Below are 22,554 nucleotides of genomic sequence, written 5' to 3' on the forward strand. Positions count from 1 at the left end.
CCATTCTTGCTCGTGAAGCCATGGATGGTGTGATATACAGACATCTTGTTCTGTCCGTGTGTTGTGATAGTCAACCTTGCTTAAGTCGACCTCGCATAAGTCGAATAATCACCTAAGTCAGGGATCTTTTCAAGTCCTCTTCTCTTTTTTCTATTGATTTTATAACCCCTAATAAGTCGAATTTTCTCCAAGTTGAAGCTATTTCTTCAGTCCAAATAGATCTGACTTAGGCAAGGTTGACTGCATTTGTTTGTGATGTCAAGTTTGTCTTTGCATGATGTGTTGAGATCAGAACTACCAGGGTTTCCTGATTCTGCCGGAGGCTCCTTGAAAAATAATCTACCTCGCCTCAGTCAACCTTCCAAAAGTCGAAAAGTCAGCTACATCAAAGAAAAATTCTACCCCTGATGAATACTGTGTGTTAATTCTGCTGTGTACACATTACAAAGTCAAAGTTTACAGGAGCTGAAGGATGGCTGTACTTTTATAGGTTCTGGAAAAAGTATGACAGGTACAAATTGCACAAATGATGACATTTCTGAAGATATGTTGTGAAAAAGATAGGCCCCAACTACTAAAACTGATAATTATTTTTTTAACAGGTGTTTTAAAGTTCATCCTCTTTAAAAAAAAAATTGTTCTTGGCAATACAAGTGGCACTTTGTCACCCAGGGGTGACTGAAGTTTGTCATCACATGAAATCATTCTTTATTCATTGGAATATGACAATAACATTGATAAATAAACAGCCCAGTATCTGTAGAATCAATTTCACTCAAAAAGACCCAAACTTTCAATCATATAGCAAAATCTTTGTCAAAGGCAAAACGACAAACACAGAGAGCAAACTTACACCTGTATGGACCACAGACACACAACAACATAACACGGACCAACTAGGAGGGGCCAGGGACACAGAACATTAAGAATAAATTATTCATTTATTTATTCATCAGATAAGCAGTTCTCAGTAGCTTTTTTCCCGTTTTTCAATTTCAGACGACAAATTACCGACATGAAAAAAGTGACTGGAAAAAGACGGCCTGCACCTTAACTTTTCTACGAAGAGTCACTCTTTTGAGATTCAGTGTATTGCAGACTCCTTGTACAGTCCACTCCACTCAAGTCAACGCCACATATGTCGAAAATCGGCTAAGTCAATGAAACTTAGAAGTCCCAATTTACATTCATAGCCCAACATGTTATTCTTCTGTGCATGCAGAAGTCAAATATGGTGTTGAGTTGTTGCGCTTTCCACGGCTCCATCAAGATCAACTTACGCATAGTTGACTGTACGATGATTTTACTGGAACATATATTTCCATCCAATTAAATGAAAAGACAGACTATTTAAAAACATCCACAGAAATGAGTTCGATGAGATGTTGACAAACGTTGGATTGCAGTAAGCTTCATTTTCCTGACCATGAGTTTGCACAGAGAGTTGTACTGAAGAACTTCATTTTGATGCATAAAGAAGATGATCTATGTTTGTACAGAAGCATCAAAGCAATATCATGTGCAATATAGAGGTAAATGAGTAACTGAAATATTTGTATTCAGTTGTAAGGTTGTTTTGTGAACTTATTGCCTTAACTGATAATAATAATAAAAACTAGTATACAGAAAATTAATTAATCTGCTAAAGAACTTGCTTAGTCCAACGGATCCCCTCCTATATACGGAGGAGAGCCGGTAAGAGTCAAAAAATGATAACAGACACCTCCTAACAGACGGATTTTTCTGTTTAAATAGTGGCTACCCTGGGTATAAAAGGCAATACATTGCCGCTTTAATATTTCAGTCCTAAATTATGTAAAGTAAAAGCCAATATATCCTAAGCAAGTTCTACATAGCTAACTACACTTTCCCATTGAGAGCAGTCTCCTTGCTCAGTACACATTTATTCAATGGGTTAGAATATCATGTCTTATATGGTAATTCGCGTTTCAAGAATACATGTGAGATCCCGCTCATGCATATGCGCAGTTGTTCTCAAACTCATGTAATACATGAGGAGTATCATTTTCACATTTTGTTGAAAATATTGGACCATCAAATTTCATGAACTTGATTTTGTTTGCAGTCTAAGCTCAGAGGACTTAGGGACTCATTATGAGCATGAAGATGAATACAGGTGTTAAAATCTTTGCCGAAAAGGCACAGCCACAGAGGGCCTACATGCTCAAGCTCTGGCCAATCAGGCTGGTCCAAGTGCAGGGCCTAGGAAGGGCAAAGCCACAGGAGCAGCGGAAGGAAATCATCTTGTGAACAAAACTCTGTGTAAGGCAAAGCCAAGCCCAGAGATAAGCAGCAAGGGCAGAGCCAAGCTGCAAACAACCAGTGACAAAGACAATACAAATTGTACCAACAACGGGTAAGGCAGAGCAGAGCTCAGAAGAAGTCTAGCACCACTTCTGAATCGGGCATAAATTCCCACCTTGATAAACCTGAAAGCCCTAGTGACACGTATGGTGCTCCTGGTCTCTGGTAGCAGCGACACGCTTGCAGTGGCAAACCGCCAGCAATCTGCGAACTTACACGCAAAACAGTACCAGTGGCGATCACCTTGGGACTGGGAATTTGTCCCCGACAAGCAGTTGCTCTCAATTCCAACATGGATTATTTGGCAACCAAGATAGCCATAAAGATGAGGAGATAGATGCTAAACAGAATAAGACTCACAATATCGACATCCCTCAGTTTGCGGCAAAATTTGCAGCCCTATCTGGAGTCAAAGGGCAACACTGCATGTCAACATTAAGCTGTAGACTTCATGATGGGCCAAAATAGAAAAGAAAGAGGCCTGTCACAGGCCACCGACAAATACACACATGCCCTGACAACTGTGAGTCCCTAGAAATACCTGAAGTCAACACTGCCACCTGGGAAAAACTTTTCAACACCAACAGGAACCGGAGATTTCAAACTGCAGAACATTGAAAAGTCTGTGACAAAAGGACTCTGTGACTTCAGTCAAACACTTCACCAAGATACTATGATAGAAGCACACCAGGATGCACCAGATTTGCTCTCAACTGCTTGAGAAGAGACTGCATCAAACCAGAACTCAACAGTCAGTTTCACTGACAGTGCAAGCTGACCAACAAGGTCAGCTAATTTCTCTTTGGCAATGACCTTGGAAAATAGGTCAAAGACCTCCAGGACCAGAGAAAGGCTACCACAGGGGTCATGAAATCACAACAGCACTTGCAATCATACCACCTACCGGTATACAGGAAATATGACTCATCCAACACTAAACATGCCTGCCTCTCTCTCCCTTCACTCAAGATCAACTCAGAGTAAGTTCTTGTCAACTCTGTTTTGCTGGGTTACCAAAAGAAGCCACAATTGCTTCAAAAATTTACATCTGTGCATGCGCATGAGCTGCAGAGTAGGATCTCACATGAATTCTCTCATCTCCAGTTTACTTATACAACAATAAAACTTCAAAATCATGAAATTCTTCTGTCAAGTTGTTTTTATTGTGACTGATTACCGGTAATGTCAATGTAGGGCAATTTGTCAATCAGTTGCAAAAAAACTTCAAACGGTAAGTTCTTCTTTAATCTATCTATTTATGTCATTCAGCTCACAATTTCAAGGTGATTCATTACACCATCTACATTAAGACTGCAATATATTTTACACATTTTACAGTAAAAGGCAGAAAATTAGCACAGTAGAAAGTTCAAGGAAGCGCTATTTCAAGGTGTTTGTTTTGTGTGCCTTTCTAAGTCGTGTGTGTGTGTGGAAGTACCCAAAGGCTCTGTCTTACGTGAGGATGGATTCACAACAAAGCACAGATGAGGGGAAGTTGACTCTGTATATGGAGTTGGGGAAGCAGCAACATAAGTCTGGTGGAATGGATTCCTCCAACACAGAGTACAGAGGTGGGTTACAACAGACATAGCAGAAGGTAGAGGGCCATGTAACTATGTAGGAGTGACTTCACAAGAATGAAAGGAAGAGGCAGCTGCAGAAGTCTGTGGAAATGGACTCCTGGGACAGAGCAGATGGCAATGACAGCTCAATTTAACTTCAAATTGCTTCCACTAATGTAGCTAAAAGAGGTGACATCAAGAAGTCTGCAGGAGTGGATTCCTGTGGAAGGGATCATAGGTTGTGGCCTCCCAGGTCTGCAGGAGTAGAATACCTGGAAAGAGTTGAAGCAGGATGCTGCACAGGTCCTAAGAAATTGATTTCCTTGATGCAGACAGTGGTGGCCTCTCAGGTCGGCAGTGAAGTATCCCTTTGTCAGGAGGTGGCCTTCCAGATATCTAGGAGAGGATTCCTGAGATAAAGTAGAAGATTTGGCCTTGGAGGAATGCACAAGAGAATTCTTTGGATAAGAGGTTGCCGAGCTCCTGGATCTTTGGGAAAGGATTTCTCAGATGGAGAACAAGAGATGGGCCTACATGACAGTAGGAATGGACTCCTTAGCCAGAAGGATGTGGCCCCCAGGATCTCCAGAAATAGGATTCCTCAGTTGGAGTGAAGAAGAAGTGACCTTCCAAGTCTGCAGGAGTGGATTCCTTGGCCGGAAATGAGGTGGCCTCATAGATCTCTAGGGAAGGATTCCTCAGATTCAGTAGAAGAGATGACCTCTCCAGTCTTCACAGACGGGTGCCATGACTGGATTGGACAGACGCTTCACCAGAGGCAGGTCTGTAAACGTGGTTCCCTTGGACAACAGGAACAGGAGATTGCTAACACAGCTCTGCAGGTGTGGATTCCCAGGATGACCAGGAAAGAAAGGATCACTTTCGTGGAAGTCTCCGACCACTCGCTGGCTCTGGAATGTACAGTTTGAAAGAATGGAGGAAACAAAACAAATATGGTGAATGGATCACAGTCCACTGCCTTGAAGATGAAATCAAATACTGGAACCAAACTGAATGTATAAAAATGAGAGAGCACGAATGACAACAGTGATAGTAAAATACATTGATATTTTCAATCTCCTAATGCATAAATGTTATCATGGGAACGGCATCACTTGATACATTAGCATCAGGTATCATGGTATCAATATATAGTTTTGCTTTTTACTCTTAAGATTACCTTTAACACAGAAGTATGCCATTTTGAAATGATAGACAATAAATTATGTTAATAGGACAATAGTTGTTCAGGGTCTTAACAGAATCTGGTGTAGTCTGAAATGTCTACAACAATCTCAGTGATGCAAAATCATTTAACAGATTTGGAGATGATTTATTATTTGATAATCTGACAATTGATTTTCATAGTGAGAATGAAAAACAAATAAACAAACAAATAAACCTACAGTGCTAAAATTGTGGTTGCAGTACTCACATGTCGCCGAAGTAGCTGCCTTCATTACCCCTTTGAGAAGATCCTGTCCCACTTTAGCCGGTGGGATCGGCTCTGGCTTGTCCTCAGGACCCTGTGGCCAGTAAATAAGTAAATAAAGACATTTAAGTAGGTATCTATTCTGAGACATCAACATTTCCTTGGGTCTAAGATAGTACTTTTCAGTGGAAATATGAACATTTGATTTTAAAGAATTTGTCACCTCTGAATAATGGCTTACAGTGGAGTGGCATAGCTTGAAAATATCAGAGAATTGTCCATTTTATGATAAAAACACCACATTTGGCAAGTACGTAGATTTAGTCATTCTAAACAAATTCTGATATTGGGCCATTGCGAATTCCGTCCTCAATGGCAGTGGCAGCCATTTTCAAAATGGCCCCCGATGAACTTTTTTGTCCTTCACTTTTATATCAATTCTGAAATATCTTATGAAACTTGAAGGTCCAAACATTACTTTTTATTTTCATTGAATATCAGGTGATTTTGAATACCCAAGATCATAACTACCTTAATAATGATAATAATAATACATTACATTTGTAATGCGCTTAATACAATGTTTCTAAGCGCACAGGGAAGAGACGAAAGGAAAGATGAAAAATGAGGGAAAACAGACAGGTCAAAACATAAGTAAGAATAACATGACATAAATCAATGTGTACCAGTCATTAAACACATACAATACTAGTAATTGAATTTGCCTTCATGAGAAAATACCTTCTTGAGATTGCTCAGTTCTCTCTTCAACTTCTCAATCTCCTCATTTGCTTGTCTGGTGGCTTCCTCCCTCTTCCTCTTCTCCTGCATAGGAAGAAGATGCAGATGCAAATTTTGGTGTAAGTATCCAGGGTGATTGACAGAATCATCTCATCTGAAGTATCACAAAGTCTTTTAATTGTCATGATATTTTATAGAATGGGTGAGAAAATTCTGTATATCTCACTAGTCAAGGGCCATGTATCGATCATAGTACACTACTGACAGTTTTTATACTTGCTGCATGTTTGATATGATATAATAAAAATCATAATCACCGGCAACAAACAATGTAAACATTCATTGTGCAAAAATACAAGTAAAACAAAGTGATCCTCATAAAAGAAGGGTCCCAACTTTTATTAGGATTACTTTATTTTAGATATCTCAGTCATTTAAAAAACAATTTTCATTTAATATACTTTTAGTTGCGCTTAAAAGTGTACGCTCTTTAATATTCATACAAGTGATCTCTAATCATCTCTCAAAATGTTAAAAGCTGAATCCCCATCTCAACCAAAACTATATACCTTTAACTCTGACATACAGTCAGATTAACTCTGATTTCTTTTATCTATTTATTTATTTAAAGATTTTAAAATATTGTCTTTCAACTATGACAGACCTCATTGAGCTGTTTGATGAGGTCTTCCTCCTTGGTGTGATACGTCCTCTTAGCGTCATCTAGTCTTCTCTGGAGCCGGGCCTTTTCCTGTTCCTCCCTCGCCCGGTCAGCCCTCAACCTCTCCTCCTCTCTCTCTTTCTGCATTCGAAGATCCCTGGAGAAAAAATACATTACAAAATAGCTAGGTCCCACTGTGTTATTATCACAGTAATGTGAAACTCAGTGTGGACTCCACTATACACCAAAATGCTATAAAGTCACGCTCCTCAACTTCTTTTAACCCAAGGCCCACTTTGGCTCCTGTAATGTTTTTTCAAGGCCCAGTTAGATTGAATACAAGCTTTTCTTTAATTTCATTTTTGACCAACATCACAGCCCACCTGAGAGAGCTTCACTTCAGAGGTTAAAAAGCAATGCAAAAAGGGATGTAACCAGGTACATTCACACATTGAAGAGTCTTCAACTTTGGTGCTGTCTGCAAAGCCTAGTACCTTGATCGGTGTATGCATCTGAGTTTAGGAGTCACAATCAAAATCACCATAATCACCATCACCATCAACATCATCATTATCATCATCATTATAATTAGCATTATCATCATTAGAAGTAGTAGTATAAGTTTTGTTATCAAACTCCATACAATTACTTCTATTTCTGTGATACGGTTGTGTGATGATGATAATATTCTAATGCACATTGAGGAACAAGACATGATTGGAAGGTGCTACAAAAAATAACAATATCATCATCATGAAAGAGAGATTAAAAAACAAACAAACACGCTGACAAGCAAACCATTAAAGTGGAAATTATCCCGTATCCTGTGGCATAGTGGATAAGACTCCTGACTCCCATTTGGAGGACCCGAGTTCAATTCCCGACCAGTGCTTACGTCCTTGGACAAGATGTTTTTACCCACTATGTCCCTCTCAACCCAGGTGTATAAATGAGTACCTGGCAACGCTAGGGTAATAATAATAGCAGGGCCCTCTGGTAGAGCAGTGGCAACACTGAAGAGGCTACCCTGGGTAAATAAGACATTATTACTATTTATTATTATCATTATTATTATTATCATTATTATTATTATCACTATTATTATTATTATTATCATCATCATCATCATTATCATCATCATCATCATCATCATCATCATCATCATCATCATCATCATCATCATTATTATTATTACTACTATTACCATTACCGTTACCGTTACCGTTACCGTTACCGTTACCGTTACCGTTACCGTTACCGTTACCGTTACCGTTACCATTACCATTACCATTACCATTACCATTACCATTACCATTACTATTACTATTACTATTACTATTACTATTACTATTATTATCATTATTACTACTACTGCTATTATTATTACTATCCTCACCTGAGATGTTCCTCCTCCCTCCTCTGCCTGGACAGCTGCCGGTCCTCTGGTCTGATGACTGGTGGTAGGTCCTCCTTATGCCACTCCTGCCATGCTGTTGGCACTGGAGACAACAACAGATCCAACCATTATGTTGCAGCAAACATGGAATGTCAGTACATTCAAAAATACCTCTCACAAAGTTTGAATTTTTCATGCAACTTCATCACCATGTTAATCAAAAAGATGGTACACCTGCAAGAGTAACTACCATATGACAAGCAATAGTGTCTTGACTACAATTTAGGAGTAACTGCATCACAAACAAAAACAAGAACATCACAAAACATCAGCAACCATGACACAATTCATGTTGCTACAACCTGCTGCCACTTCTACTCATCGCCAAGAGCTGAAAAATTTGTTGTGTTATGTACAGACATCATTCAATGGTGCAACATTCAGTATAAAATACTCTGAAGTATCTTGTGGTGCTGAATATAGAGATTAAATTTCAAAGTCACTTCATTACACTAAGTTTACAAGAAGTCCATCCACAGAGATGCAATTCATTTCTTTTTAGTCTCTATCACTGAACTCTACTATGGAACGGATGAAACACGCAGTGCACTGAAGCTGGCATTTGCCATTTTGAGATTCCCAAGAAGCGCGCGTGCAGGTCCCACTCACTACTGTTTATTTGGTGTAGATCAAAGTATAGAAGCACACTGTGTCTTTTCCTTAGTTGGGAAGAATGCATAGGAAGGGTGGGAATGGGAGTAATTAAAGTGGCTGCCAATGATCGACTTCAGCACTCGTGCACTGGGCTCAATAGCCTTTTTAGCATGTACTGCGCTCATTTCAGTGTCCTTTCCATAGTAGAGTTCAGTGGTCTCTATGCATTATACTGCCCTCTCTTGACAAGCAACAGACAACAACATCCTACATCAAGTCACAATCACATTCACAGTGTACCCGAACAAACAAAAGATGTAGAGCCCAAAAAACACACAAGGTGAAATGAAACTCACTTTGGGTTGGGTCCAAGACAGGTACTCCTCCATCCTTGAGCATTAAAGAGTACAACTCCCGGTGGAAATGTTTGTTGATCTTGATGATCACAGTAAAAAACAAGCAAACAAATGAGAAAACCTCAGCATATACCACAGATTTAAGATTTCTTTCACTGACTACTTCTTTAAGATACCGGTATGTGTCATGTACCCATTCTTTAAAATGGCAATTGCACTCATGACACTTTTTCAATCAACAGAACAATTTAACGAAAGATGACAATCATGACGGAACATACTTCAAGAAGCATGACCCAAACAGCTTTCTCCTTATCACCTTTGGAGCCATGGCATGTAAGATGACCATAGATGACTATGTGACAAAAGGTCATTCGTTTTTGTTTGATATTAATCCAATCTTGCCTATAGTTTCCCAAACTATTACTGGCCTGACAGTACTTGTGAGTCACAACTTTTTCTCACTCTGTATACGATAGGGTCAACTCTCTTGAAGTAATGTTCTACAACTTTCTTTCTTTTTTGTGACTTTCACATTGCTGTAATCTTCCTAGATAAAACAACTCTCATCAATGCATGAAGAATCACATGTCACCATTCTTCCGAGGTTCATCTAACCTGTCTTAAAAGACAGTTTATCTGGTAAATTACTATAATTTCTTTAAAAAAGAAGAAAAAAAAAACTTAATATGCATGTCATTTCAAGTTGTTGATAATGTTACTAGCTCACCCCATGCATGAGTTGCTCCTTTTTCAACCTTGGGCAGTCTTGCTTCATTACTGTCATCACATCAGTTGCCTGCAAAGAAGATTAATATCAGGAACGCTGGAATTTGCTGATTTCTTTGAAGAATACATAACATCAAACAAAGGAGAATAAAAACACAAACAAAATAAGTCATTGAAATAACTGAACATGCTTTTTCTTTTGAAAAGAGCATTGTGACACAAGGCAGTCCTGAAAATATCAATGTCCATTCATTACCCTTGAGATCTGATAATACTTTCACCCAGTCACCTTTCTTACTGCATAGGACTGTGCACAGTAATATCACTGAATGATATTGGCACCCCAAGTGCACATCAGCTCCTAAACACAAGAATTGCATCACATGTATAATACATATCAAGGCATCTTTATAGGAGACTCTAGCTTATAGGCAAATGATGTACAGTTGAACCTCTATTATCCGGCCTCCCTTTATCCGGATCTCTCTATTATACGGACGCAATCTCGCCGTGATTTTTTTTTTTTTTTTTATAATTACGGGAGGAAAGGGGGATTCCCAACTCCTTGAGAACTCCTACACAAACACACATGAATTACATATTACTTCCAATATTAACATACACCTCTATTTTGGGGTCTGTTACTGAGTGTAACAATGAAAAGGTTGCAGTATACACATTACTACATGTGGTACTACAATGGGCTACATCAGTACATGTGTATGTATATGTACATGTATAAAGCATTGAGTCTCCCGTATCCGGCCAAATCCCTTATCCGGATGAGCCCCGGTCCCGACTTGTCCGGATACGAGAGGTTCAACTGTATCTACTTTAATATCTAGTTGCATAGAAAAAAAGACAACATAACCAGAGTTCAAGAAAGGAAAGATAGAGGGAGCAAGAAAGAGAATAAAGATTCATTCATTCTTTCTTTCTGTTATGAAAGAGATTTTACCGTCTGGCATTCCATGAGTTGTGTCTTGTGCAAGAGAAGGATGAGCACCATGACGGGAGGGATGACGTCGAATTCGGGAGCGTCGAGTCCAATGACGTGTTGGTCCCAGACAAACAAGACAGCCTCAAGGGACAGATAACCTAATATGGCAAATAAATCCATTGCAATATGATTTGTGAGTGGGTACTGAAATCAGCATCACTTGATGTACGAATAATGAATGGGTGCGAGTGCAATGATGCGCCGATTCCTGAATACTGTACAGAAACGGCAACCATTTTCATGAAAGGCAAACAGTACAGTCATACTGGGAAGCAGATGGATTGACGTTTGTGACAGTAGGTGATTGAGCAAATGCTTTTAACTGATGGGAGTGAGCCCTGCAAAAATACATATTGTATGTATATTGTGATGTCTGAGGAGTGAGATGATGTAAACTAGCGAGTTTGATTACAGCCCTACGATGAATCATGAGAGTAAATGCCAAGAGCTGATGTCATCAGAATGCACTATCCACAACTGCTCAAAAAAAAAAAAAGAAAAAAAAAAGCACACTCAACAGCATGCAGTGGAACTTTTAAGCAAATGTCACATGATGAGCAGTCAACCAATCAGATAGCTCGAAGTGTATAAAGTGTAAGTAAATCATGTCATTTTATGCAGATATTCTTGTCAGGCATCCCTAAAGATGCAGGATTGTTTTTGTTACATGAATTTGGCTGATGCATGGTCAGTAATTTCGGTCTTTTTCAAAGTATAGACAAACAAGCCAAGAAAAATATAAGATCAAATTCCAATTCATCTTTCCTTCACATTCTTTCATTCAGCTCTCTTTCAAGTTGATGCAACAGACAAACAACAACTCACCGACAAACATGCTACGTATCATGGGTCTTGTGATCTGCTTCAAACTTTCTGCCAGGGGTAGATTTTTGCCTGTGAGTGTTGAGAATAGATAATGAATTGGAATGCTTCTTATATGTCTTAAAACTTTTCAACCTTGAATCTTTATACATTTACACATGATAAGAATCGAGTAATAGATTACACAACACACTATGAGATGATTTGAGACAAGACACATGTGCATAGAATGTACACTCTACTCAACAATAGCGAGCTTTAGATCTGTGATGTGAAAGCTAAGACGATGCATCAATTGTTCCACTGAACAATGGAAACAGCTGTCTTGCACATATGCAGAACAGACTATTTCTGGCCTAATTAGCATTGTCTAAGAATTTGTGTCGCAGATCTTAAAGGGATGGTACAGTATTGGTGGAAATGAGAACTGGGCTTTTAACTTTTTGCGAAATACCAAGAAAACACTTATGATATAGTACAGAACATACCATTTTAAGAGGAATTCAAAGATTATTTGATGAAAATCAGGTTTGGAATGACTGAAACATCCAAAAACAAAGTAAAACAAAGCGATCGTAATAAAGTGTGGGTCCCACACTTTATTAGAATAACTCTTTTTTGGATATCTCAGCCATTTCAAAACCAATTTTCATCAAAAAAAAAAAACGTTGAATTCCTCATAGAATTACATGCTCTTTCATATTTCATAAGAGGTTTCTCATTATCTCACCAAAAAAAAAATGTTAGAAACTCGAAATTAGGTCTCAACCAAAACTATACGATCCCTTTAAGCTCAATCATATCCCAGGAATGATGACAGAACAGACATCAAAATGAGCTACAAAAAAAATACACAGCCTCACTACTACTGAATTGACACTTGTCTATATCAGATTCTGCTTTTTTTTTTTTAAAAAGAGAAACACTGCACAGCCAGATTTAACGGGGCATAAAACGTTTGTCAAATCAATTTAAACTGATCTTGTGGAGAGATAACTGTACAAATTGGAAGATTTCACATGAAATTATAAGCTCCTCTTTTTTGTATAACATTGTAATCAATATCAATGTGCTCCACAGCAAAAGCTGTTTTCTGTAACATGAAGGTACATATAGTATTACCATCCTTGGAAAGAATGTTGAGAAGGTGTCCTGCCAAATCACTGTCGTAAACTTGCAGGGTTCCAGCAAGTTTGGATGAACACAATCTCATTGATTCCTTGAAATCCTGCATGTTTCAAATAAAATGTACACAAAATTCTAGAAAAGAATGAATGGCTATTCACTGCATTACATGGAATTACATACATTTGAGAAACATCGTGTGTCTTTTTTTTTTGGGGGGGGGGGGTGCAATACATCTGTTCTACAGTTACGATGTGCTGTGAAGTACACCAAGCTTGATTTTATTTACTGGTATCTATACATTAACATTTTCTTTTAAAAAGCAGCAACAAAAGCAGGGTCATTTTCATGCCATTCGGGCTACTTAATAAGGTTAGCCCTGCTAGAATACAACATATATTTCATGCGATGTCAAACAGAGAAGTATTTCAAAGGAAGGACAGATTTCCACGACTACAGCACACAGACAATACAGAACACAAGTATACTGTAAAAGTGGAAATTTTCGCGGTGTTGAAATTTTCGCGCATTTCGCGCAACCGGAAACTAGCGCGAAAATAAAAGCCCGCGAATATTTTTGCTTGACATATGTTCCTGTGCGTGCCGTCTTGATTCCGCGGAATTAAAAACACGCGAAACTCTTCTGACCCGGCCAATCGCGAAAAATTAGTCGCGCGAAAATATCCACTTTTACAGTATATACATGTGAAGAGCAAGTTTCATATACAAAGCCATAAGAGTGCTGGAGTTAGAGTAACATACAGTACAATACATAGCGAGACATCCATGAGACAGACCTGGTCATAAGACTCTTTCATGTAAGCTGGCCTGGTGGACATCAGTGTACTGTACTGTTCCACGATCATTGCCATGGTCTCCTTGTTGTTAATGGGCTGATCCTCTGTCTCCAGGCCGCCACGCCGACTGCCCGGTCCCGCCGCGGCCAAACTCAGCGCATTGGCCAGGAAGGGGACCACGAGGAGGTAGTCGGTGTCCAGGAGACCGGTCCTGGTTTGCTTGCAGGCGTGGTGGTAGGACAACACTGCCTTCATCGTGTGGAGGACATCTTTAAAATGATGCAGATAATCATCAGTCAGACTACACTGAGAAATTTCTTTCCTAAATCATGTGTCTATCAGAGAAATTAATAATGAATCCTGATTTCTTTTCTTTTCCCCACATGATCTCAGGATAGCAGTTATCTGCCAGAGCTTAATAATGATTCTTATGTAACAAATACTATGCCAGTCTGTGAACTGCATTATGATGCATTTTGGGGTCATTTTGCATGACTCACTGCTGAGTTCACCCTATATCCTCTATATTTCTCACATATATTATTTCAAACATGAGCAAAGAAAATGGAAATCCATCTGGATATTTCATTTATATCTCATATATTTCTGGTCAACATCCCTTTGTTTGCATCTAAGTATGATACACATATTTCATGAATTAGAACTTAAAGAACCGTTTCAAGAGTACTTAGAGTCACACAATTGAAAACAATGTCAATGGAATGAGAAAGAAGTGTCATCCCCTTTCAAGGGAGAAAAATGACGAGTTCCTGTCGTGGAGACATGCAAATTGAAACATTTGCATGAATTGTTAATTTCATGAATATTGGTCAACTTGCAAAATTGGAGAAATAAAAACACTGCAAAATTTTAGCACGTACACAGATAATCTCTTTGTTCTGACAGTTACTACAAATACAGCAGGCAAACATTAAGATACCATTAATAATCCCTAACAGTTCAAAGATGGCATCTGATTTCAGAATGGTAAATTTGTAAGAGACTTTGGCACCAGTCACCTGATTTGAAAGCAAGAGACTTGAACGTAGGCTCCGACTGCAGCAGCGCCTCACATTTCTGAACGATGTCGAGATCGAGGATGGACATCGTGCTCTCGGGATCGCGCTCTAGTCGAGAAAGATACCTGGACTTGACTGGGAATGAAAGAAGACGGGGAAAATTGTTGCTATGGGTGATACACTGCCACGGTGAACTACAAATACACAATCATCACACGCTGCCTACAATTTCAATTTCATTTCAAAACTTAGCGAGTAGACAAAATTCCTCTGACTTTAAAAAAAAAATCACCTAAAGTTCAATTTGTCTGATAAGCAGAATAATGCATAACTAACAGAATGCAGCAGTTTAATAAAAAAATCTAACTGGAGTAGGAAAGTCATGACAGTTTTGAGTTATTCATACTTTTGTATACCACAATATCAATCCTAATCATGTTTTCTGAACAAGAACTTTAATGTTACTGGGTCAGAGTTAACATTTCAGCATGCTGTTAAATTTGTGATGAACACATGGTTCATGAAATTCTCAAAAATAAATACCATATGCAGTACCTGTTGGGTTGGACAGAAAAAGGCGCCAAGCAACTTGTCTGAGGCCCGTCGGCAATGGGCGGTTGAAGCATCGGTGGAGCTTGGACTTCATCTCCGGCCAGCGGGTCAGGAGGGTGGCAGATGCGTCGTTTGCCTGGTCGATGACCAGGTCGGACTTGGTGGACGACGGCGGAAACTCGCTCCCCTCCAGCAGCTGCCGGGAGACGAAGGAGTTGATGTGCTCGTTGACAGAGGTGTACAGCGTCTCATTGAACTTTGCTTCGTGGTCGCCTGTTTTGTTTTGGGGGTTTTTAGTGAAAATTTTCATTGATTGGTGATGAATGTCAATTCGGGGTAAACTACACCATATCATTCATGGGCACGACATCCTGTTATAACCTACTTATTTGTGCATGTAAGTCACGCAATGGCTTCACGGCAAATACACAGATCTGTCATATCCATTTACAACATGACCTGTAAGCAAATCATCTTCATTAAGGCACAAAACAAATATGAACTTCACCGATTCCTAATTCTTTTACAGATATTTCATCACTCTTTAAATGGTGCTACAAGTCTATATTAGGTCAGAAAAGCTAAATACATTGTACGATTCAAAGATTTTTTCATTTTGTTTTCTAGCATTTCATACAGTATTTTCAAGAGGATTTCTGAATATTGTTGAATGACCAAAATAACAGTTTAGTGGCTATATAAAATTACACACAAGCACAAGCGTACAGAAAGAAAGTCAAAGGTTTTTTTCAAGTCCTCTTCTCTTTATATTCTATTGATTTTAATCCCTCGTAAGTTGAATTTTCTGTAAGTTGAATCTACTTTGTCAGCCCAAAAGACTCAACTTAGGCAAGGTTGACTGTAGATCAACATCTCCTAAACCATACTGCTCCCCCTCCCCCCAATACACACATAGAGGGCTGAGATGCCAAAGTTAAATTGTCTGAATCTTGTCCATGTATAATGCAAATCATTAGGATCGTGGAAGTGGTTTTTAGTCCACAGACTAATCTTTAACCACAGGTTTTATCTAAAATGCCTTTCTTTTAAAGTGTGAAACTTGGGCTGAAAACAGTGTGATGAAAATCATACAATCTGTGCATTTTTTGGCCTCACTGTTTTTCAGAGCTCTCAGGGCTCGCTCCAGAAACATCTTCCTCTCGGCATCTGACAGGTTGTTAAAGCGATCCACCCGGCTCTCCGTCAGCTGCTGGTCAATGACAGCACGGAGCTCTTCTCGCAGATTGCGCCATTCCTGACAAGAATTCAAACAAAAAAATTCAAAAAGATCAACACAAGCAAATGAAAAAAAAAATAAAAAATCCATAGTAGGTCTGCGTACCTAACTGCAAACTACATACCGGTAATCAAAATCTTTAACTCTTTACATGAATTTATGAGATACAGTGTATCAAGCCTAAACAGCGACAATTTGCCAAGCTACAGCTATATAAAAACATGAAATATTTCACTATGGAGATAGAGGTGATCTACTTGTATTTTCATGAAGTCTGCACTTCACAGAACTATTGCAAATATAGATGGATATTTAAGCATTTTCTCTGGTCTATTTGGATTTGACTTGTATGGGCAAGTTTATAATTGTACAAAAATACTTGCATCCCCACATCATACAGAACTTCAGAAGCAAAGACACAATTAACTCAATAACTGTGCATAAGTTTACACTTGTACAGTGTTGGTATTAACCTTTTCCTCAAGTAAGTTTAAGATTGATTAAAAAAATTCAATGGGAGTGGCTAGCAGGGGACTTGCTTAGGGGCCATGCAGAACATAATTATTCTGTGTGTGTGGGGGGGGGGGGCTGGGGGAGCTATGAGCCTCTGGCTCAGGAGATTTTATAGTGCTTATACCTACTAACCGTTAGATTTACTAAGGTTAGATCTGTAATACTGTGACTGCCCCTGGTCTTTGCACTTTGCATGGGAATGATTCTGTAATTACTGCAGGGTGACACATCTAACCACCTCACATACGTCACGTCCTGATTTTCAAGAATAAACTTCAAATCTGTACTGCGTATTTTGAAAGGCTATGTCAAATTGCTCTGAATAATGTGGATTACTAACCCTGCCTGGTTACACACCGCAACAATATTACAACAGCGCTAGTCATCGGCTTCGTGTCTACTAGGCCTACGCGCTGCAACGTAGTGAGGGCCGGGCACTATAGCTACTCGCTGGCGGCACCAACCCGAAACCACCAAATTCACTGGCAAAATGCCCTCACACGCAATGCCAACAAGGATTACTGTACTAGAATGCACTTACCCGAGACTCAGTTAGATCATGTTTGATATCTGACAACCATTTGGGATAAGATGACGACATGGTTTTCCTTTCTCTCTAGCTCTGCCAGTACTCTTCCTTGTAAGACATGAAGTGGGGTTATCATCACATCAAACCCGGCCGGTGGCCCCCGGCCCGGCGGGGCGGCAAGCCGTACACGTACACATCAGCTGGTTCGTTGGCAATAGCTACAAGACGCTTATTATGCACGTTGACCTCCACTGCACAGACGGAATTGCGGAAGTGACGCGCATGCATTATGGATCGGCGAAACGGAAATAAGACCTCGCTTTTCAAAGTACGTTTCCCATGGAAACGTGCCATAAGCCTAATGTAAATTAACGAAGGCTACTACAACCACATTCATTTCCCCCCAAAATCTATGTAACTGAATTTTAGTCAGATAATTCCAATGAAAACAGATGGCTTTAAAGGACTTGTTTACCTTTTGGAGCAGAGATTAAAAAAATGTTCAAGATATCACTTTTGATGCATATCTGTAGGTCAGTTGTATCACAAAACATCCTACCACATAAAATTTTTTGCAATAAAGCCTATTAGGTCCTATATAAGGAAATATCAATATTTTCTCATTAAATCATGACTGTAGACAGTTTAGTCTGGAAACATGCTTATTATAACTATTGTTCACATTTATATTTAACATTACCGGTACTTAATATCGATGACATTTTACACTGTATCAAATTTTTCATTGGTTGTCTATCCCTAGCTCATATTTTAGAACTATTTTTGAAGCACTAATGCTGAGCTTTTGTTTCATCTGCAAATAGTACATTATGAGGGAGGTGAGACCAAAACCTCTCTATTCATATCCCTCATATAATCTACTGCCCAATACTGACAAGTATGATTAAACCGTTATATATAGTCACAGCTGATCAGTGAGACGAATTCCAACTAACTTCGGAGATGAGCTATATTATTTCATGTCAGTTTGTTTAAAGTAAATTAAATGTTTATGAAACTAAAGACGTCATCAGGCCCATAACTAGGGGGATGTTCAGGGATTCGAACGACCCCTCCCTCTCCCCCTCCCCCAACAAGCAGCCTCGGGTCGATTTACTTGAGCGAGAGAGGGAAAGAGAATAAGATCAAAGGTGCAAACTTCTTCCCAAAGCTCCAAATGCAACAGAAGAGCGTCGTCTTTCTTTTCCATTTCAAATATTACCGAAAATCCATACAAATAATCTTGACAGATTGACACCTCCCCCCCCCTCCCCCCCCCCTCCCCCGCCATCTGCTTCGTATTGTATTCGTCGGCATTGATGGTTGAGAGTCGCACTCCGAGCAGGGAGGTGAGATCTCACCTCCTATAGGGGCCTAATGGCTGTCTCGAGTAATGATGGCTGAGCAAGATATCTTGAGAATCAAACGAAGATAGGAGGAATTGAAGAGTTTTCAAACCCCTTATTTTTCATTAAAGGACAAGGTCAACCCTTAATAGGGCCTGCATATGGATTGAATGAATGCAGCAATATCAATAGAACACACATTACGGTGAAGTTTGAGGAAATCGGACAATGTTCAAAAGTTATGAATTTTTGATTTTTTTTTTTTAATGTGTGCGTGTGTTTCTGGATGAGAAAGCTACTACAGTTTGTGATGTCAAATACGAAGAACGATATCAAGAAATTAATTATATGAGGAGATTTCCACAAAATTCTTTTTTTTTTTAATACACATTCCTTCGACTTCAATGACGCCCCTATTATATGGGAACGTTATTATAATGATATCATTCCCCTGCCTTCTGAAAGAGGCAATTAAGTCGAATGCTCGTCTTTTATGGGAGAAAGTGACATAAAATGCTGATTTTCTTTCTTATTTTCTGTATAAGGGCCGATCAAGCGTTCTACACATGTCACATCAAAAACCGATGTCAGCATGCATTGAATCTTCAAAAGTTCCTGTAACGTTTTGGGTTTTATTCTAATTTTGAAACGCATTCTCTGAATTTCCTCAAAAGTTCACTGAAGCAGATGACTTCTCCTAATATTGCTGCATTCACCCAATCCCCACATGCAGGCCCAATATCAAAGTGAATTAGTCTTGTCCTTTACATTCGATTGTTAGATTTTCGAATACTAGTATAGTTTGGTCAGTAAATTAAGAAAATCACAAGTACAAAATTTACTTTGGTTTTTCCTTTTCTTCTCTCTCTCTTTATTGTGAGAATATACGTGACATTATCAGGATACAATGTATCTGTCACCACTCCATTCAACGCCGTTTTATTTTCATCATTGCAATGATGAACAGATGAATGCTATAATCAACCTTTATAACTTATACTGTACAGTGAAGATGCACACGCGGAACAAAAGGTGACAGATACTCAACAACATTTTTACCCGTTCACATTTTTATCTCGCTTTAAATTATTTTATTTCAGAATTTCGTAAAATTCCATCAAATCTGTGTACCATATCGTTAAATTTCAATTCTAAAATTATAGGGGGACTCCTTTCTCCTCTCCAAAGCCCTTTTCTCACCTCTCGTCATGCACGCATCTCTCGTTCGCTTGTTCCCATAAAAAATGCTAACATTTTCTACTCGCACTCCTAAAAAAAAAGAAAAAAAAAAGCTGCTTGATTTGACAGCCAAAAATTAACTGAAGATCTCTTGCACTCTTCAACATTCATTACCAGTTAAAGAGGTGACTGAAATCTTCAGCAACACGTTTCCAAGAAGGATGATATTGAAATTAGTTTTATGAAATCATTTCAATATAATAGGCACGAAGAAGATCACAGACTTTTTCTTCATGACTGATACACAAACGCCAAACCAAACTAATAAAGATAAAAATGATGTGAATTTAACATTTATATAATGGCGTGTTTCGTTGTGGTAGCCCATATGATACCATGTGTAATTGATACCGTAGTTTAATGTTGTTTTGAATTAATGTTGTTTACACTTTATAGGAGTTGGAAAACCAACCAAATAATACTTAGGTAAAATACAATACGGAATTAAATTAAACAAAATATAGACGTCAGATTTAGTTGTATTTATTTTTTCTCCATACCAGACTACCAGTAATATTACTTGTGATCAGTCTTTTAAATTTATCTCCTTAGATGTCGAAAACCTATCGTGTAAAATAAGGCCCTGTGGACCCCAAAGAAGACCAGCTAGCTGTAATACAGCTGAATATTGGCTATGCAGCCATCGTGCCAGATGGAAAATGAAAAACAAACAAACAAACAAACAAATAAACAAGCATATAAACAGACCGTTAAATTGTGCTAGAAAGAAAAAAAAATGAATGTTGACGACGCCGTCCGTCTAAATTCATTTACCCTTTTCGACGCTTTTTTTTTTTTTTTGTTGAGTTGCAGGTGCGTAGCATTTTACGGAATGGAGAGCAACCCTTCCCCTCTCCCCGCTCCTTTGTGACCCCCAGCAGCCGACCCCCCCCCCCCAAAAAAAAAAGAGAAGCATCCACCCCCTTTAAAAACGTTTGCGACTTATTGTGTGAAGTCTGCCACCAGAGGGCAGCATTCAGTCAGTGAGCCAAGAAGTGGCTGATGTCTCCCTGAATTTTACCTTTACAAGCGACTCCGTGCACTGTATGTGAAAATGTTATTTTATTATGCGCAAGTATACATTTTTGTTTGTTTCGACTGATTATGCTTTTTTTTTTTTTTTGATTTGGTGATTGGTTGATTGTGTGTGTGTGTGTGTGTGTGTGCGTGCGTGCGTGTGTGTTTGTGTGTGGTTTTGCAGCAAATAGTTTCTTTTTGTTATCAAGAAAATAGAAACCCTAATGTCTGCAATGTCGAATAGTAAAACATGTATGGAGAGAAACGACATCACATTATGATCTTGAAATACGTAATAATAAATGCATTGGTCGGACATTGATTTTTCTTGGACTGTCAGGTAGCTTAGTGAGAATAAGTTTGTTAAAATCGAATATTCTTTGATTATTTTGCTAAGATATATTATTTTTAAGTCAAGATCTGAAGTACAGGCATTTTATCATCTTTCAACATAATTCAGAAGAGAGCATAGGCCTATACATTTTTTTTAATCTGGGAAAGTATTGAAGAGGAAAATAAATTGGCAATTAGGAGAGGAAAATTAGGTTTGCATTTAATGAAGTGGGAATATTGTTAATCAATTTATAACTTAAAAATTACTAAGTGTCTTGATGTTTATTCATTTGATTTTTTTAGAGTGCGGCGGGGGTCTGTATATAAGGAGATAGATTAATTGAAATTGAAATTGAAATTGAAAGGGTATTTTATTGAATAATGTCCATTGCAGCCCGCAGGCTGGATTGCAGACATTTTTACAGAAATAAGCACGATTACTATAAAATATGAACAAGATTCTATAAATACATAGAATGAAAAAAAAAATCAAACATATTCGTTACACAATATTAACATTTAAAACGAAACAAACACATATTATACGATATCATGTAAAATTTCTAACATCACTATTCTCATTGCCATAAATAATCACGATTACTTTAAAAAAACCTGTTAATTTAACTTCTTTCTCATTTTCCTCTATTTTCCTTTTTCTCTTCTTTTTGTGTTCTTCTTATTCTTCATTTTCTCTCTCCTTTTTTTTTTTAGCTTTACATTATCCAACTTTCACTTTTCCCTTCAACCTTATTTAATTCACTAACAATATCCAAAACTACTTATCATCATCATAACCACACATTTTAATATCATTACAACAAAATCCCCGTTTACAGTATTACTATAACAACAATCAATATCACATTCATCCCCCCCAAAAAAAAAATCCTTATATATTATCATTGAGTTCATATGTCAAAACAATTGTTCAAACATAAAGAAGAAAAAAAAAATCATATATCACAGATCACATAACACAGAACATAAGAAAGCGGGTATTGCACTATCTGCTATGTGTACGGCAGTATTGCACTGGCTGAGTCAGAAAAGTTTGCCTGAGACTTTAAAAATGGCACATGGCATATGAGGGAAAAAAAATGAAAATTGGAGATAAAATCAGTTATGAACATAAAAACATATTCTGTGCTTATATTGTATATACTGGT

General features: G+C 38.3%; 1 protein-coding gene across 1 annotated transcript; it reads right to left on the reverse strand.

The window, feature by feature from the left end:
- Positions 1 to 821: 821 nt before the first annotated feature.
- On the reverse strand, positions 822 to 17,522 carry LOC140227346 (uncharacterized). The gene is made up of 15 exons (XM_072307763.1): positions 17,463 to 17,522; positions 16,288 to 16,426; positions 15,175 to 15,444; positions 14,620 to 14,754; positions 13,601 to 13,869; positions 12,801 to 12,906; positions 11,682 to 11,750; positions 10,815 to 10,954; positions 9,858 to 9,926; positions 9,128 to 9,206; positions 8,118 to 8,220; positions 6,725 to 6,878; positions 6,061 to 6,144; positions 5,323 to 5,413; positions 822 to 4,798 (listed from the first exon to the last, which is right to left on the reverse strand). Coding segments are annotated over exons 1-15 (1,770 nt in total). The 3' UTR covers positions 822 to 4,796.
- Positions 17,523 to 22,554: the final 5,032 nt, after the last annotated feature.

Source organism: Diadema setosum, chromosome 4 (assembly GCF_964275005.1).
Source record: "Diadema setosum chromosome 4, eeDiaSeto1, whole genome shotgun sequence".
In the NCBI taxonomy this organism is placed as follows: Eukaryota; Metazoa; Echinodermata; class Echinoidea; order Diadematoida; family Diadematidae; genus Diadema; species Diadema setosum.